Genomic DNA, 19,141 nt, shown 5'->3' with positions numbered 1-19,141 from the left:
CATTGTCAGTTATGTTAAATTGAATTTCATATTATTTATATTATTTATTAGTATTTTATATTATTTATAACATTTTATAGTTATTTAATGAGTTTGTAATATAGTTAGTTAATATCTTTCAACGTAGTTACATTTTGTCCGAAGAGGGGAGAAGTGTAATGAACTTCCGATTTATGCATGCATTTGTTTTATTATTTAACACTTCCTGTATAGACTTCCGAGTATAAAAACACGTGTAAAGAATTAGTTAGGGGTTAGTTCTTCAAATAAGCAATAAAGTCAAAACCATTACACTCTTGTTCAGGTGTTAAGCTCCTTTGTGTACCACGTTTTGCTGGTGTAGAATTTGAAGTTCGCATCACTAGCTATTACATGTTCTAAACGTAGTGCACGTAACTTGTATTTGGTAGATAGCTCATCGTGTTTAGTTTTCAAAGATGCGTTTTCTTTTTTAAGCTGTTCAAGTTCGGATTTTAGTGCAGAAAGTTCACTATTTTCATTTGTTTGTTGCATGTCATGTTTCCCTGCGTGCTGTGTAGTGCTTATTCGCTTCATATTTTCAGTTACATTTCTTCCACTTTTACCACAGCAGCCCGGTCACTGCCGTTACGTCATGCTATTATATATGTATACTAGAAATACATGCATGCAGCAACCCCTCGCCATTTCAAACGAAGCAAAATATTAGCTAGCTGAGCTAGCCAGACCTAACCTTCAATATTATGAAATGTCCTAAATGTAAAGCCGATAGCTGATGTTTCAAATACTTCGGAAACAAGCACAGTCGTAAAGGTGAAGTGAAATCACCCGTTTTCCTGCTGCTTTCCGTTGCATTATTAAAGTTATAGACTTTCACAGTTTAATAAAAGTTAATACCTCATTATAGCTAAACCTTCAAAACATCAAAACAGCCCTAATAATATAAATAACCAAGCAGTGAACGTCGAATGTTGTTTTTCGATTATTAAATTCATGCAGTGATGGCAGTCGACTATATATAAACCTTTAAAGTGATATTTGTTATATTAAAACTCCGAATTACACTTTTAAGGACTCTTTTGGAAGTTAAAACGATGATGTAAAGCCTTAAATAGTCGGTCAGGTCTTCGCAAAACCGAGCAAAACGACATACTGTACCAAGGTCATAAAATGTATTCGTACAGCAAACACGAAATAAACCTCGAAATAAACAAAATAGACTCCTACCATTTCAAGGATTATAATCGAGTTGTTCCTTTTCACCGCTAATTCCTCCAGTTCTGATAATATTTTAAACTCTTCCCAGTGTTTTATCTGTTATTTGATTCCACATTTCATATTTTGTTTTCAAAACATTTTTTTAAAAAATAGTTTACAAAATGACAGTTAAATTGCTGACGTTTTTCACTGAAGCACAAACGTTTCGTCTTAGCCAATCAGGAAGTTGCTGATTACCAGTCTACACTCGTTCGCATTTCGCGCATGCGCACAAGTACCATGACCATTGAACGACCATGACATTTGGGCAACTTTGGATTCCGCTCACTGAGCTATATATAATAGAGAGCTTCAGATTTGACTACGGCTCCCGCTACGGCTACGAGATTCGTCACTGTGGCGCGAAACAAACGTTGTATGCATACGCCACCTCGTACTGGCATGATAAATCTCTGCAAACACAATAATAAACGCATGTTTATCCCGTCAAATATTTCGGGAATTTTACGTAAAATATATATACCCTCACCATTATATATATAGGGTATACCCTCACCATTTCCAAAAATACACGTATTCAAAGGCCACAGTCATGGAAAACATTTCTCTAAATTTTTTTTCTGGAAAAAAACGAAAAAATGTCAACTTTTATTGCTTTTTAAATCACGTAGTGAGGACTACGAAGTTTTGTTAAAATGCCGTAGTCAGATGAGCGAGGGCTACGTGCCTCTGGCGTCAGTACGAAGTATCACGAATATCACGTCAATGTGACGAATCTCGTAGCCGTAGCGGGAGCCGTAGTCAAATCTAAAGCTCTCTAATAATTCCTGGAGGACCGGCTCGCAGCCAAATCGTGTCCGCAAAAACATGGCGGATTTTGAGCTTTGCTGACGCCACAAACAGCTGGGAAATTTGTTGCGCATGCGCTAGTTGGGCTTGCGAGTACACCACGAATATATTTCGCGCGGTACACGGCGGGACCTTTAAATTTATAAACAAAACATGGCAGCCAACTTTTTTTCGGTGTTTTGTGTACTTTGCTTGTTTTTAATGCTGTCTCTGCGCTCCCGAATAAAAACGGAATTTATTGTGCCGTGTGCGGCAAATGCTGCAAAAAAAACTTAAATTCTATAAGAAGTAGCCCTACGGAAAGCACTCTTTTGGAGAGTTGCTTCGGTATTTCGCCCGACGACGACGGCACCGACACAGGAGTTATATGTTCGACATGTCGAAGAGCTTTGTATATATTCAAAACCACCGGGAAAACGGCTTTTCATGTATGTTTTGTTAAATTTCTAACATAAAGCCAGGTAACATGTCAGTGCAATTTGTTATGGTTTATCATGCTAGTTGTTAAAGTCAAATAAGAAAGATAAAGTGGGAAGACCAAAGAAAGTACAAAAACAAAAAACTGTGCCGACCAGAACAAATAAGAATGACGAATGGACGACAGAAGACACATGTTTCGGTGCTATTCAAAGAGGGGCCAGTGGAGAGGTGATTATGCCAGGAGAAATGTATGAAGATATTCTGGGACAGTTCAACTCACTCTCTGAAAGTATGTCTCTGCCAAAATCTTTACTGTTAATTATTTTTAGTGTACAAATTAACAACAAATAAGCAAGTCAGTGTTTACTTGCAGGGTGTGACCTGAAATTAGAGCTGGAGAGGATTTGTTCTTGAAAAACAACCAGCAATATATCAGCCTAGCGAATTCATTGAATTCTGTTCTCGGGCAGGTGCTCCAAATGTATTCAAAAATATTTTGAAAGCAATATCAGATGACCGTCACTCCCATAGGCGCCAGGAACTGAACCGAGTACGAACAGTGTCCATAATTTACACCATGTGCTACTGTCGCAGCCAAATGTGCAATGTCATGCAAGTAGATCATGCACTCTATTTGACTATTAACTCCAACAGGGTGACTCAAGAAGGCATAGATACACAGCATAGGATGGGACATACATGCAGTCACAAAACTTCCAACATAATTCGCAGTCAACTGTCCCGCAATCATGCTGAAAGTCTGAATAGTTTCTTTGATCAAGCAATCCAAAATGAATGGGTCTTGGTACTGATAATCGACGACTTTACTAAAGTTCACACCTATCGAAGACCATCCACTTCAAGAACTTGCAATCCAATGAGCATGTGTACAATTGTAGTTAAGGCATTCAAGCAGTTAAAGGCAATAAAGGCACCAGCAAATATTTCCAAAATCCATTGTCCAGAAGGTGTTAACATCAAAGCTTGTGTGGATGCCATAACCTCTTCTCAGCAGTTGACAATGCTGGGTAGCAGCTATGCCTCAACTATGCCCAATTCGTTGACCTCATTGTTTTTCACTCCTGATCTTCAAAGACACATTCTCGAAGAGAATGGCTACAGTGATGAGTCTGGAGTTCGATTGATGAGAACAATGGATGATTTGCATCTAATTGACTTTGTAGAGTTACAGTTAAAATCAAAGGATGGTTTTTCGCAAGCATACAAGATAGCTATGCCATCAGGTTTATCAGCTTACTTGAAGAAGTTTATAATCATTCAACCAGGTGATTGGCCATGCCAATTCTATTGTAGACAGCTTGTATATGAATCACTCTCTCATTGTCAAGAACCAACCGAGTACCAGGAGCATGATTCTTCAACCAGCACCGTTGAAATTCCAGCTATAACATCCCTTATTCCAACCATGGGTCCATTGCACATATCATTAAACAGCAGAGAAGACATCTTTGAATCATTTAAACCATTTTTCAACCAAGTTTATAATCATTTGTTTCCAAATAGTAAGATGCCAAAGTCGCCCAAGCCCTGGAAGATAAATCTCATATTAGAAACAGTTTATGGTGGATGGACATTGATTCGAGAACAAGTGGCAACAAAATTTCAATATTCAAAGGACATACAATATGGGGCATTGCTGAATTTGTTGGACAACTATTTACCATTAGTTTTAACAATTTATTCCATCACTTTTAAAAGGAACAAATTTAGTGAATATTATAATGCAATGATCCGGATATGGGTGATGTTCTTATGCCTGAAGCGTCGCCACTATAATAAAGCTCCCCTTGTGTGGCTTTCAAATATCTCACATTGGAAAAGCAAGTTCAGTGCACTTTATGAACAATTTTCTACATGGCCGACAATTTTTGACGAATATCCAGTGGAAAATACCCACAGTATCATCAGAGCCCAAACTCAGCCAACAGACACTGCAGAGAAACTTCAACAAAGAGCAAAAAGTATCTTTCAATCCAAGACCAAACAGGCTAATTTTAGATCTAATTTTACTCCTCCAAAACAATTCAATTACTCACAGCAGCAACTTAAATACTTGAAGGTCAAGTGTGCTGAATTTTTGACAAACATTTTTATTGCAGTGAACAATCACATTGGCTGTGGTGCCAGTTTTATCAAAAGAAAAGTAAAATATGTCTACTTACCAGACATTTTTGGACCAGATAAGGTTAAATACACTACTCTTCCTCTTGGCTTCAGCAGCAGTCAGGAACCAAACCAAGATTGCATATGCGACCTTCACTCATGCACCATCAACCATAGTGATGAACCATGGAAACTTTTTCAAGGGTGTTGGCATTCCTTTCATGTAAAATGTCTCAATGGTTCTGATTTCTGTCCAATTTGTCATGGATACCTGCAAGATAAAGTAAAGGAGCTTGGTAGTATTGCCAAAGATGCCATTTTAAATCAGAAGATAAACTCAGTGTCACTTGATGTAGATCCTGACAAAGAACCTGATGATGAACCTGATAATATGGAAATTATGCCATTGGTTAATGTTGACCAACAAGGAATAGACAAATCAATAAAGGAATTGAGTGTCAGAATTGAAAATTTGCAATCAGCACCAAAGCCTGCTAATCACCATCCACAACAAGCACCAGCAACACCAGTAAAACCTGATGCCACTAAAAATAATCAGCACAACAAGCGGAAACCACTTCATGACATTCAGAATTTAGATCATGTTGTTCAACAACAACAACAACAACAACAACAACTACAACAACAACAACAAATACCAAAAAGCACTAATAGAATGATTGAATGGTTGTTCCCTGCAAATATCTGCCAAACCCGAGTAGGTGGAAGACCAATGGCAAGTAATGCTTGCACAATTATTGCTTCACTGTGGTGCCGAAAGTTTCTGCTAAAAAAGATTGCCTTCCCATCCAATGAAAGTGACATTAGAGCTTTTACAAACAGCTACAAAGGTACTATTGTAAATGGGAACTTGTTGTATCAGGGTTTGAATCTACCTGCTGACCAACCTAATTTGGAAGTCCGAGATGTTGTGAATAGGATTAAAGATTTACGACTAAACATTCTGCAAGACTTGGGATTCTTTAATGTGAATGAGCTTAAAGAAACATTCGTTCAAATGCTTCAAGAAGGCAAACGACGTGCTGGTGTTTTGATTATGCCCCCAGCTAGTTCAGTGGCTATAATCATGGAAAATGGCAACCTAGCAGGGTCGAAACTAGAACGATAATTGGGGGGGTGTTTATTCATATATTCAGTTCTGCCCGACGGATTTCCATTGTGAGCTTTTGCACTTACAAAAGAAATCCGCAGGGCAGAACTGAATATATGAATAAACACCCGGCTAAATTGCAGAATACCCGTCCACTAGTCATGGAAATGATGTAGCCACTATTTCACTGGATACGCGGATACGCAGTCGAAAATTGTAAAGCAATGAATAGGTCAGCGGTAACTCGTTTTTTTATGATGGGTACTTCATTCTTCCACAGATATATAGAACTAAAACATTTACTGCATAAGTTTATGCAAATGTAGCAGAATACCCCGCAATTTTTTAAGGGACGCGGTAATACAGCATAAGAAATACATGACGTAATATAAATGTAGGTATTAGTTTAAGTGGATACACGGATACGTGGATACGCAGTCGGTTAATATTCTAAAGTTCATCGACCTTAAATCAAAGACGCTCGGTCGAGCATGCCGATTCCTAGTAAAACTTGGGGAATGTCAACAGATAAACAAATTGTGAATGATCATCACAAGACAATAACAATATTAAAGTTTCTATGTATATAATATGCGCTTTCTAGTCTTAACTTCATATAATAATACCAAATTATGAGGTAGTATAAATATATTAAATTGTAACACTGTCAGTTTTGTAAATTATTGGCTACTCACTATTCCAATCTATTCCAGAAAAAACAGTAAGGATATCAATAAATTATGTTTATCATTCATTTCAATACAGTTATTTCATGCCTGCAATGCGCGGTCACTGCCATCCAAGAAAACGTATTTATTAAAATTCATGTCAAAATAAAACCATTTCTTCGAATGGCTAGTCCACTGAAATAAAATCCACTTAATTTGATTAAGCCGGCGAACGGTCTTGTTTTGCTCCCAATAACACGATGTCATTATCCATTCTGCAGCGAAACAAGGTGGACACCCATTTCCCACAAGAAACAGTAATAACTTAAAACATTCCACGTCGCAAATAGGTTTTTTCCAAAATATTAATTTCATGTCTTGCGGCCACAAAGCCAGCGAATAGAAAATATCGCCGTCTATAAGCTTCAGTAGAGTATGTCTTCTCTCTGATATTGCCTTCGCTGTCGCGCCGCCCACGAAGTCTTTGAACTTGAAAATATCAAAATCCATTTCACTAAATCTACTTAAAAAAGTTTGAAAAACTTCCAGGTCGTTAATTCAAATACTTTGTTTGTGAAGCGGGATCATTTAATTAACACGTTCACAGAAGTGGCAATCACATCAACCGAAACTTCTCCACTTGCCTGTTCCTCAAATTACAAACGACCGCATACCACACGTATCCGCGTATCCACATAAACTAATGCATACATTTATATTACGTCATGTATTTCTTATGCCCTTACTATCATATGCCTCGTTCTTTAAAATATTAACCGACTGCGTATCAACGTATCCGCGTTTCCACTTAAACTAATACCTACTTTTATATTCGCAGTCTTAAATTTATAAATGATCGTGATCACAAACGGTTTGCGGAAATTTGCATATAAGCTTCAGTATCAGTATGAATAAAATCTAAACTTTCACTAGTTTTAAATAGAAACTATATACTGAAGCAAAATCAACTGAAAATCTCTTTGAATCTACAATGTCTGTAGTCATGCATGCACGTGCACAAATTTTAGATATTCTCATAACTAACTGTTATTTCAATTTGCGATTTTTTTATTCAGAATATATGCATAATATACTTGTTATAGAAGGGGAATAATGACATTTATATATTTTCAAACATTATAGTACTTAGCTATTTACATAATTACAGTATGGATACACTTTAAAAATTTCCATACATCTTTTTAACGTCTACAAGAAATCTTAAAAATAGGTCACTTCCTTTGTGTTCATAACGCCACAAGAACTCTGCCAAGTGGGACGAAAACATGTATTTTCGTGTGCCAAAGTCAGGCATCTTTGTCTTTGCTTGTCGCCAATGACCTTCTATCTTGTTTGTATGATCGCCATCAGTGTTAACAAACTCTTTTGAGTGATTAACACACTTATGAACATATCCATGCTTCTTCAGGTTCACATACGCTTTCCAGCAGTCTGAGACTATCGTGCTACCTTCGGCTATGTGACGCTTTATTAATGGCAACAAGGTCTCCTCGTCACGTTTCTCAACGGCTACCATAAAACTTCTTCGAGATTCTTCTTCGATTCCCCCAAATACCCATTGCCCTTCAACTTTATGTCCTCGATGGTATTTTCTTTTTCCAAACTTGCTTTCGTCGATTTGAACAGTCTTTCCTGGTCCGCCGATCTTTTCTTCTCTCTCTAGAAGTGTGACTTCGCAAATCTCTCGGCAAAAGCTATCCCAATCTACTGCCGTATGTTCGCTTATGTTGACTTCGTGCCGAATGTTCTCCTGGCTTACCCCTCTGCACCACCAGTATGTTAATTTCACAATTTCTGCAAGGGTCAGGTTGCTTTCCTCGAACCAACTGTCTTTTCGAATCGACATTTCAACCCTGTGTCGCTTCCCGTCAATTTGCCTCCTGCATTCCCACTTTAAACCGTCCGATCTGTCATTTGCGTTTACTAATTTCATCATCTCATTGCAATGTCCGCATTTTCGACTCCCGGCTATTAACTTCTCATCCATAAGCCAGCCAATCAGTTTATCCTTATTACACAAGATTTCTTCTTTGAGACGGTCATAAGTCCACTTATTATTTGTTTTGTTCCCGGTATTTCTCGTAGCTTTTGCCCTCGCCAAGGTGTTGTGTAGCAGCATCTTGTTTTGCAAACGTAGTCCACTCGGTCTGTGATTGTGAACTCGTTCTATTCGTTTTCTGCCTTCTTGCACACACTTGTATTGCCTTATCCATGGATGTGCTTAATTTTTTCGCTGCTTGATCTAAATGTTGTCGTTTCGCTTCGAGTTTGGCGTCCGAATGCTTTCAAAATGCAAGTTATCAAAATTTAAAGCGTCAGTTTACAAGGTATCCGTTTACAACTGATGCACTACACCTACCATGCTCTGATCAATCAGTTTCGTTAAATTTGCGTAATTTCTCATTATTAAGTCGCTCGTATTTTTCTTTTTCACTAAAACTAGACATGATTGCAGAAACCCCAATGCGTGTGGTTAATTAGATAGGTTTAGAGTAGGGTCAAAGTAAACAAAACAATTAAGGAGTTATGGTTGACCCGGATAAAACGTATCATCTCAAACCATTAAGCGGCCAAAATCGTCACACCGGTCAAATTTTTATTTCATGCGTATAAAAGAAGCGCACATATAACCACTTTTTAACAATTCCATTCCATCGATTTGCAATAGTTGCTTACCCTATTGTTTACAAGAAGTGGGACACTTTGTGATTATTTAACGTCGTCTATATCAATTGTATTTTAAACTATATGCATTGTTCTAATATAGCTTAGATTTTCTCTTTTCAATGTAACTTGCATTTTTCAGCTTGTCTCTGCAGACCGTCATTCAAGTATTATTAATTACTAAATAAGCCGGTAGCTACACCACGTAAGTGTTAAATACTGCAAAGCCCTCATCAGTGTAATAGGAAGCCCAAATGATGAAGGCCCGGTTTAACGGACTCAAAGCTTTGCAGTATTTACGTGGTGTACCTATACAAGCTAATTTACTTATTTTGCAAACTCACAAGAATATCATTTTTAATTATACTATTACTATTCATCTGCGATATTATGTCATCATAGTGTTGCATCAAAATTAAACACAAAGGAATTATCATGTTTCTCAAACTTGACAAAATTCTTCATCCGCGCCTTCAGCCGCTATTGCCGATTTGCCGCCCCCAGGTGTTAATACCAGGCCAGCCGCGGCTGAAGTAATTGTCTTCAAACGTTAACACCTATACAGGCTAATTTACTTATTAATGTCACCGTGCAAACTCACAAAAATATCATTTTTAATTATACTATTACTATATTCATCTGCGATATTATGTCATCATAGTGTTGCATCAAAATTAAACACAAAGGAATTATCATGTTTCTCAAACTTGACAAAATTCTTCATCCGCGCCTTCAGCCGCTATTGCCGATTTGCCGCCCCCAGGTGTTAATACCATGCAGCCGCGGCTGAAGTAAGTGTCTTCAAACGTTTCCGTTTTTGAATGTTTGCCCGACATATATTCGTTTTCATTGATGTTTTTTTAATAGCCCCTTCAAATTGATGCGTTTTTCTTACACTTAGCGTAATCGTTCATTTTCAAACGATTACGCAAATAACGATGAACGCATTGAGATGCATTTCACACCTCTTGTGTGGCTCTTCACATGCAGTTATCCCATTAAATTCAATACACTATATATGTCTATTCACGTTTTTCTTAATTATGATTAACAATGTTACAACACAACGTTCAATTTCGAGTAACAATATTTCTTAATGCTGTGTGTGGCTGAAAAGTCTATTTTTCTTAGCGACGCTAATTACTCATAATCTGTCAAACACCGATGCCGCTTAGGTGGAACATTACACCGTTATACTACACCATGACGGTGCCGCTCCATGCACATAAAATGCGCAAGCAAGACGTGTTTGGTCACTTTGTTTTTACAACCGAACTCTACCCGCGATATCAGAAAATCGAAATGGCAACCTCGAATCCCATCACGAAAATCGGACGTCAGCATGAAAAGACATGGTCCCGTCTTCAGAAAAGATTGTCCGACTGTACCTTCGATTACTCCAGAATCATGCCGGATAATATAATCACTTTCCTGATCCATAAGGCCACAAGTGTCAACAGCTGCCTCGGCTATCTCCTACCGACGATCCTTGCCACTGTCTCCTACCTATTGAGCAGAGCAAAAGTTACCGTTTCAACAGTGAATCGCGATCAATCCACAAGCCTTTACACGATATTCGTCGGCTACCCTGGCACCGGGAAATCTCCTGCTATTGAACATGGCTGTATCAAGCCACTTCAAAGTGTCCTGCGAGACGACGTTAAAAACGGCCTTCTTGACCGAACAACTTCCTCCGGTTTGATCAAACATCTCTCCGTTCACGGGACTGGATTTATCGTTTCTCCTGAGGTTTCTGATGTTTTAAATAAACTCTTGAAATCGGACGAGGAAACCTGTTCAGGAGACGCTATGGTGCTGTGCAAACTTTTCTCGGGCGAACGAATTTCGTTTCATTATGCGACTGAAAATACGAGAGAGATCGACGCAAACACACCCTTTTCCATCCTTGGTTCAACTCAAATGCCTAACGCTGCAAAACTTATTGCCAAGATGGACAAAGGTCAAGGATTACTGGATCGCTTTTTGATTTCGGTTCCAAGCGCACGGTGCCCAAAATCAAAAGAAATTGAACAATCGCTTCAATACCTATCCACCGAGTGTATTGACGACTTTGACAACATTTATCGCTTGATCACCCAGTTTCATACGGATAATGTTGTTAAATACACGTTTGATGACGAGGCTGAAGACGCGATGAGAAACGAACGGGATGCCTTCATCAGTGACATCAACGATGCCATTGCCGACGGCGAAACAACACCTCCCAAGTCTAAGAAATTGGACCTGTTACCGAGAATGGCCGCAACCCTCCATGTTTTACAACATGCTATGGAATGTGCCTTAGCCGCTCAAGAAGACATGTCAACAATCCCTACGACCATACCTAAAGAGACGTTCGAGAAAGCGAAATTGTACGTGGATCATGTTGAGAATCAAAAACACATGCTGTGTGAGGTTAGTAACATATTGTGCCCACAAAATTTTCATACGGCTTTCATAACATATCTTGCGATTATCGTCTCTACACTAATCATAATATATTTATGTATATAAATTGATGGACAGATATATAGCGACCGTTCCCTTCCAAAACTCCCTATATAGGTTATATGTTTAACCTTCCGATATCTATAACTGCACTGTTTAACAATAATCTCAAATGCAAAATTGCTGTTTTTTAAAACGTTTCAGTTCATCAAGTCCATAACTAATGACACCTGTGATGAAGAAAGACCACAGCCGAACGCGGGGAACATTAAGTCGGGAATATTGATATTTCCAGGCCCTGTTGTTACGTACAGGGCTTTCGTTCAAAGCGGCCCCCGTTTGACTAGGGGAATATCGAACGAAGAATTCGTTAATGCGACAGAGCAGCTAAAGGAAGATTATGGCCACACCATTAATGTCAGAGTTGCTAGGTCATCAAAAACGGCGAGTCTGTTTGTCAAGAAAGCACCAAATCAATTCGAAGAATGGCCCAGTGAAATTTTGTGCAAAAGAGAAGAATACGAAAACAGCTACCATCGACCATGTCACAAGGCTATATCGCCAAGCATACGTAGATTGCTTCGCCAACAAAACATTTTGACCGAGGAACAACTGAACATGTAGATTTGGAAAATGTGCGCATAGATGTGTGCTAAGACATTAACATAAATTTTTTAGCTAGTTAGAAACATTAAAAATATTTTCATTACATATATTCGTCAGTTACTTGTTGTCACCTTGACCTGATATTATATTATTACATTAAACATTTTAAATTGGTTGATGAACAATTTGTTGCTATTATTTATAACAAAATTATCGGCTACTCATTATTCTAATCTATTTCAGTTATCAGTCATTTGAATAGAGCCACTTCATGCATGCTTGCGATCACTGCCGTCCAAGAAAACATATTTATTGAAGTTAATGTCAACTGAATAAAACTATTTTTTCGAATAGCTGTCACAATTCAAAAAATCCATCCTCACAAAACTAACACCTACATTTATCTTACATCATACATTTCTCCTGTCTTATTAACTTATGCCTCGTTCTTTAAAATCTTAAACGACTGCGTATCCACGTATCCGCGTATCCACTAAAAATAAAACTGACCTCTAGCTTGAGAATCTGATCTCTTTAAACTAACTGTATGCATCGTTCTTTAAAATCTTAAACGACTGCGTATCCACGTATCCGCGTATCCACTAAAAAAAAAGCCTCATCTAGCTTGAGAACCTGATCTCTTTAAACTAACTGTATGCATCGTTCTTTAAAATCTTAAACGACTGCGTATCCACGTATCCGCGTATCCACTAAAAAATAAAACTACCTCTAGCTTGAGAATCTGATCTCTTTAAACTAACTGTATGCATCGTTCTTTAAAATCTTAAACGACTGCGTATCCACGTATCCGCGTATCCACTAAAAAATAAAGCCTCATCTAGCTTGAGAACCTGATCTCTTAAACTAACTGTATGCCTCGTTCTTTAAAATCTTAAACGACTGCGTATCCACGTATCCGCGTATCCAATAAAAAAAAAGCCTCATCTAGCTTGAGAACCTGATCTCTTTAAACTAACTGTATGCCTCGTTCTTTAAAATCTTAAACGACTGCGTATCCACGTATCCGCGTATCCAATAAAAAATAAAGCCTCATCTAGCTTGAGAACCTGATCTCTTTAAACTAACTGTATGCCTCGTTCTTTAAAATCTTAAACGACTGCGTATCCACGTATCCGCGTATCCAATAAAAAATAAAGCCTCATCTAGCTTGAGAACCTGATCTCTTAAAACAAACTGTATGCATCGTTCTTTAAAATCTTAAACGACTGCGTATCCACGTATCCGCGTATCCACTAAAAAATAAAGCTACCTCTAGCTTGAGAATCTGATCTCTTTAAACTAACTGTATGCATCGTTCTTTAAAATCTTAAACGACTGCGTATCCACGTATCCGCGTATCCACTAAAAAATAAAGCCTCATCTAGCTTGAGAATCTGATCTCTTTAAACTAACTGTATGCCTCGTTCTTTAAAATCTTAAACGACTGCGTATCCACGTATCCGCGTATCCACTAAAAAATAAAGCCTCATCTAGCTTGAGAATCTGATCTCTTTAAAACTAACTGTATGCATCGTTCTTTAAAATCTTAAACGACTGCGTATCCACGTATCCGCGTATCCACTAAAAAATAAAGCCTCATCTAGCTTGAGAACTGATCTCTTTAAACTAACTGTATGCATCGTTCTTTAAAATCTTAAACGACTGCGTATCCACGTATCCGCGTATCCACTAAAAATAAAGCCTCATCTAGCTTGAGAACCTGATCTCTTTAAACTAACTGTATGCATCGTTCTTTAAAATCTTAAACGACTGCGTATCCACGTATCCGCGTATCCACTAAAAATAAAGCTACCTCTAGCTTGAGAATCTGATCTCTTTAAACTAACTGTATGCATCGTTCTTTAAAATCTTAAACGACTGCGTATCCACGTATCCGCGTATCCACTAAAAAATAAAGCCTCATCTAGCTTGAGAATCTGATCTCTTTAAACTAACTGTATGCCTCGTTCTTTAAAATCTTAAACGACTGCGTATCCACGTATCCGCGTATCCACTAAAAAATAAAGCCTCATCTAGCTTGAGAATCTGATCTCTTAAAACTAACTGTATGCCTCGTTCTTTAAAATCTTAAACGACTGCGTATCCACGTATCCGCGTATCCACTAAAAAATAAAGCCTCATCTAGCTTGAGAACCTGATCTCTTAAAACAAACTGTATGCATCGTTCTTTAAAATCTTAAACGACTGCGTATCCACGTATCCGCGTATCCACTAAAAAATAAAGCCTCATCTAGCTTGAGAATCTGATCTCTTTAAACTAACTGTATGCCTCGTTCTTTAAAATCTTAAACGACTGCTTATCCACGTATCCGCGTATCCACTAAAAAAATAAAGCCTCATCTAGCTTGAGAACCTGATCTCTTTAAACCAACTGTATGCATCGTTCTTTAAAATCTTAAACGACTGCGTATCCACGTATCCGTGATATTTAAAAAGCGTGGCTTGAAAAATTGCGGGGTATTCTGCAATCGCTCCAAACACCCCCCCAATTATCGTTCTAGTTTCGGCCCTGCAACCTAGCTGTGTTTGACAGCCATCAGCATGGCGGACGAGGTAGCCTGGTTCTTGTCTGCAAGCTTGGAGAAATAGATGATCTTTTGAACTATATCGAAAAAACTCAAAAGTTGTGTGGCAGCAACTTTGCAGAACTTGCCACAATTGAGTGACTATAAGGAATACCTTGATCTCATCAAAAATGAAAAATTGTATGCTGATATGTTGCCTGACCCACATACAACCCTTATTCTAAACATTCTAGCATGGCTAGTACCTTTGTTCTGCTGTTCCAAAGAAAACATGGCAGGGTATTCTACTGTACATAATATTGAATTCACTAAGAATTTTACAGTGTTATTGAATAAAAATTTCCTAATTTAACTTTTATGCTAAATAGTATATACTTATATTAATATTATATACTTATAAGATTAAAATAATAAATAACCATTTGCAAGCAGTGGGGAAACGGTGAAACTCTTTGAATGAATCGCGCCTTATACAGGGACCAATATGGTAAAAGATGTCAATTTCAGCCGTGGAGAATTCGTAGTTCTTTTATAGGCACTATTCGAACTGTTTACCCAAGACAAGTTATGACAGCGCGCGTTTCAGGCGAAATTACACTTATAGGGGCAATTTATAATTAAAAACAATTATGAAATTTTTCTTTCTACACCTCCAGAGTGTTCAAAAGTACGATTAGAATTTTGGAGATTTCGGCTAATTTTCTTTTAATCTGGTCGAGTAGGGACTTGGCGTAAATACAGAATGGGGCGGAAAAATACAAGGAGATATTTTTAGAATATTTCTTGCTCGAGGGAACGTAACGGGGCTGACTTTTCTGTACAACAATTATTAAATTGGTGCCAAGGAATATAGCAAAAGATGTTCGCAGTTGTTCCAATAGTTTCACGATTTTTTAGCCAAACACACCAGGCAGGAAAAGCACGCAAATACCCAATATATCAAGTACAATCCACGATTTCATTAGGAAGGGCAATTTTCATATCCACAAAATGCTGTTCATCTTAAACAACAAACGATGTGGATGCCAAATATAGTGCAAAAAGTTTGGAGATTTCGTTGAGATTTCGAGCTATCCGGCTTGCTCGGTAAATACCCGTGACTCAGGTTCACAAACTCCACAGGTGCTTAGGCATATGGAAATTTTCGATTCCCGTGAAAATGCGGAATTATCTGGGAAAATATCGACGAGAAGCGACACTAAAGGTTGCAAAAGTTGACATACTTATCCTAACAGAAACGTTCTGTAATAATAAGAGGCCGGATTCGTTTTATCAAATACAAGGGTATGACCTGTTCCGAAAGGACAGAGATGGAAAAAAAGGTGGTGGAATTATTGCGTATGTAAATAACAGAATCCACGCGAAACTTCGGCCTGACTTGATGGAAAGTAATATAGAAATACTCTGGATCGAAGTATGTCCGTTCAAGTCGCAACGCTCAATTTTGATTGCTGGCATTTACAGACCACCATCAGCGAAAGTTTAAGACGATGGTAACATCGGGAAAAATATTGAAAATGTCTATTTGCTGAATAAGGAAATAATATTACTAGGAGATTTTAATATCGACTTTCTAAATACTAATATATTCAATCAGCATAAGCTTGTGAAAAAATTGAAAAATTTGCATTTTACACAGATTGTTAAAGAAATTACGAGACCGATTTCGGAAACGTGTCTGGATCACATATGGTCAAATCACCCTGAAAGACTGACCAGTGCTAAAATCAAGGACATTGCTCTATCGGATCATCTACCAGTGTTTTCGTTGCGATCGTATAGGGGCGAAGGGGTTCGGGAAATAAAACACAATAATACATTTGTGTACAGAGATTTTAAACGGCTCGATGAAAGAAAATTTATTAGAGAATTAAATGAGGCCCCTTGGGACACTGCGTTTGTATTCGATGACACAGAGGATATTGTAGACAGCTGGTATAACATTTTTAATGATGTTATTGATATTAATCTGCCAGTAAAACGGAAAAAAGTTAAACGCAGTGCTCAACCCGAGTGGTTCACAAGAACAATTAGTGACACTATAAGAAAACGGGATTTATTGTTAAAGAAAGCAAAAAAGTCGACGCATCAGGATGATTGGTAAATATTTAAACGAACAAAAAATCGGGTCTGTAATTTAATTAGGAAGGCTAAAGAAAGTTATTTTAAAAATAAGTTTGTTGAAAATAAACATAATCCAAAGAAACTTTGGGGCTTAATCAGGAACTTAACCAGAGCGGATCTCAACAAACACTCTGGAGTAAATCAGCTGAAAGAGGGAGAAAACATCATCACAGATGAACGAAGCATTGCAGAACTGTTTAATGAGTTTTTTGTGGATCAACCTTTGAAGCTACTAAAGGGCTTGTCAGAAAGTATACAATCGGTACTCTCGTTACAGCACATAAAACATCGACAGCCGAGTAAAACTTTTTCCATCAAGTATATTACGCCACAAGATATAATGGAACAAATAAAGAATATGTCAGCAAATAAAGCCACTGGACCTGATGGAATTGGAATAAAGATATTGAAAGTAGCAATGCCTGCAATTGCTCCATCGCTTAGCAGACTAATAAACCATTGTATCGACACCAGTACATTCCCCTCTGTATGGAAACATGCGAAAGTGACACCAATTTATAAAGGTCACGGGAGTAAAAGTGACAAAAATAACTATCGACCAATTTCGATCCTACCGTTGTTATCAAAAGTATTTGAGAAACATATACATCAAGCTCTCTATGCTTTCTTCAAGGAAAATGAGTGAATTTACCATCTTCAATCTGGATTTCGAAAGTCACACTCCACCCAGACGGCTTTAATTCGCCTTACTGATCAGATTCTGATGGATATGGACAAAGATCGAGTAAGTGGCCTTATATTTATAGACTATAAAAAAGCATTCGACCTGATAAATCATGACATACTTCTCCAAAAATTGAAAGCATATGGTGTCGAGCAAAGAGAAATTATGTTATTAGCGCAATACCTACACGGGAGAAAACAGTCTGTTGTAATAAATGGCATTAGATCGGACTCTAGAGTAGTTACACATGGCGTCCCGCAGGGTTCCGTATTAGGGCCTCTTTTGTTCACAATCTTTGTAAACGACCTTCCACAGTCAGCTCTGCAGTCGGTCGTGGATATCTATGCGGATGATACCACGATGAGTGCCTCTGCCCCGGTCTTAACACCGTTGGAGGTAGGGAAAAGGTTGCAAGAAGATACTAACAAAATCGTTAAATGGTCGGAAAATAACAGATGACTCTCAACGCGATGAAAACCAAATCTATGCTGGTGACAGGGAAAAGGCTAGAAAAGAAGACAACGGACATCGAACTTAATGTTAACATAAAAGGAAAAGAAATTGAATTAGTCACTTCCCATAAATTATTGGGTATAAAACTGGATAAGCAGTTAAATTTTAATGAACACATTGATGATCTGTGTAAGAAATTGTCACAGCGCATAGGGGTCCTAAACAAGATTAAACGAAATTTACCAACAAATGAACGTAAGCTGTTTTACAACTCAATGATTAAGCCCGTAATGTTATATGGATCGTGTGTATGTAGTTCGACGTCAAGTGACAATATAAACCGCGTCTATAAATTACAAAAACGAGCTGCACGTGTTATCCTTGATGCTGGTAGGGAAGAAAGAACGGTTGACCTTTTTAAACAACTTAACTGGTTACCGCTTAAGCAGGAAATAATTATGCAAAGGTGTTGCATATTATATAAATGCAATACGTCCGACTCTCCGAATTATATCAGACAGTTTTTAGTTAAAAACTCAGCTTTACATGGTAGACAAACCAGGCATGGTCTTTATAATCTAGTATGTCCACGCTATAATAGGGAAACGGAAGGTGGGAGAACCTTTCATATTAGTAGCATAAAGTTTTGGAACAGTATTCCGGTCGAGATACGCAAAAAGGAAACAATTACTGGCTTTAAAACTGGCTTAACAAAGTACTTATTAAATTCCATATAGTCATATATGTATTAAGTATGTCTCAATTTTTACCTATTTTACCTATTATCTAGATTGTAATTTTTTTAGAGAGGGCCACAGGTTTATCAGTGAAAACTGTTAGGTGCTACCCTCATTAAATAAAGTGGTTTATATTATTTTATTATTATTATTATTATTATTATTATTATTATTATTATTATTATTATTATTATCGTCATCGTCATCGTCATCGTCATCGTCATCGTCATCGTCATCGTCATCGTCATCGTCATCGTCATCGTCATCGTCATCGTCATCGTCATCGTCATCGTCATCGTCATCGTCATCGTCATCGTCATCGTCATCGTCATCGTCATCGTCATCGTCATCGTCATCGTCATCGTCATCGTCATCGTCATCGTCATCGTCATCGTCATCGTCATCGTCATCGTCATCGTCATCGTCATCGTCATCGTCATCGTCATCGTCATCGTCATCGTCATCGTCATCGTCATCGTCATCGTCAT

General features: G+C 37.9%; 2 protein-coding genes across 2 annotated transcripts; one reads left to right on the top strand and one right to left on the bottom strand.

Annotated features, from left to right (window-relative positions):
• Positions 1 to 7,524: 7,524 nt before the first annotated feature.
• LOC114531145 lies at positions 7,525 to 8,351 on the bottom strand. The gene has a single exon (XM_028552797.1). The coding sequence runs from the start codon at positions 8,324 to 8,326 to the stop codon at positions 7,550 to 7,552; it is 777 nt and encodes a 258-aa protein (XP_028408598.1). The 5' UTR covers positions 8,327 to 8,351; the 3' UTR covers positions 7,525 to 7,549.
• Positions 8,352 to 9,899: 1,548 nt separating this feature from the next.
• LOC114531047 lies at positions 9,900 to 12,126 on the top strand. Its single transcript, XM_028552690.1, has 2 exons — positions 9,900 to 11,469; positions 11,707 to 12,126. The coding sequence occupies exons 1-2, from the start codon at positions 10,219 to 10,221 to the stop codon at positions 12,124 to 12,126; spliced, it is 1,671 nt and encodes a 556-aa protein (XP_028408491.1). The 5' UTR covers positions 9,900 to 10,218.
• Positions 12,127 to 19,141: the final 7,015 nt, after the last annotated feature.

This window comes from Dendronephthya gigantea, unplaced genomic scaffold (assembly GCF_004324835.1).
Source record: "Dendronephthya gigantea isolate DGI-Jeju-01 unplaced genomic scaffold, DenGig_1.0 000068F, whole genome shotgun sequence".
Taxonomy (NCBI): Eukaryota; Metazoa; Cnidaria; class Anthozoa; order Malacalcyonacea; family Nephtheidae; genus Dendronephthya; species Dendronephthya gigantea.
The sequence above is the reverse complement of the archived record's forward strand: the minus strand, read 5'-3'. Positions and strand labels throughout refer to the sequence as shown.

Bases quoted from the DNA above. Each gene is read 5' to 3' on its own strand.
- LOC114531145 (XM_028552797.1), bottom strand. From the start codon at position 8,326: ATGATGAAATTAGTAAACGCAAATGACAGATCGGACGGTTTAAAGTGG.
- LOC114531047 (XM_028552690.1), top strand. From the start codon at position 10,219: ATGCCGCTTAGGTGGAACATTACACCGTTATACTACACCATGACGGTG. The intron at 11,470-11,706 runs GTTAGTAACATA...AAAACGTTTCAG, and splicing joins AAAAACACATGCTGTGTGAG to TTCATCAAGTCCATAACTAA.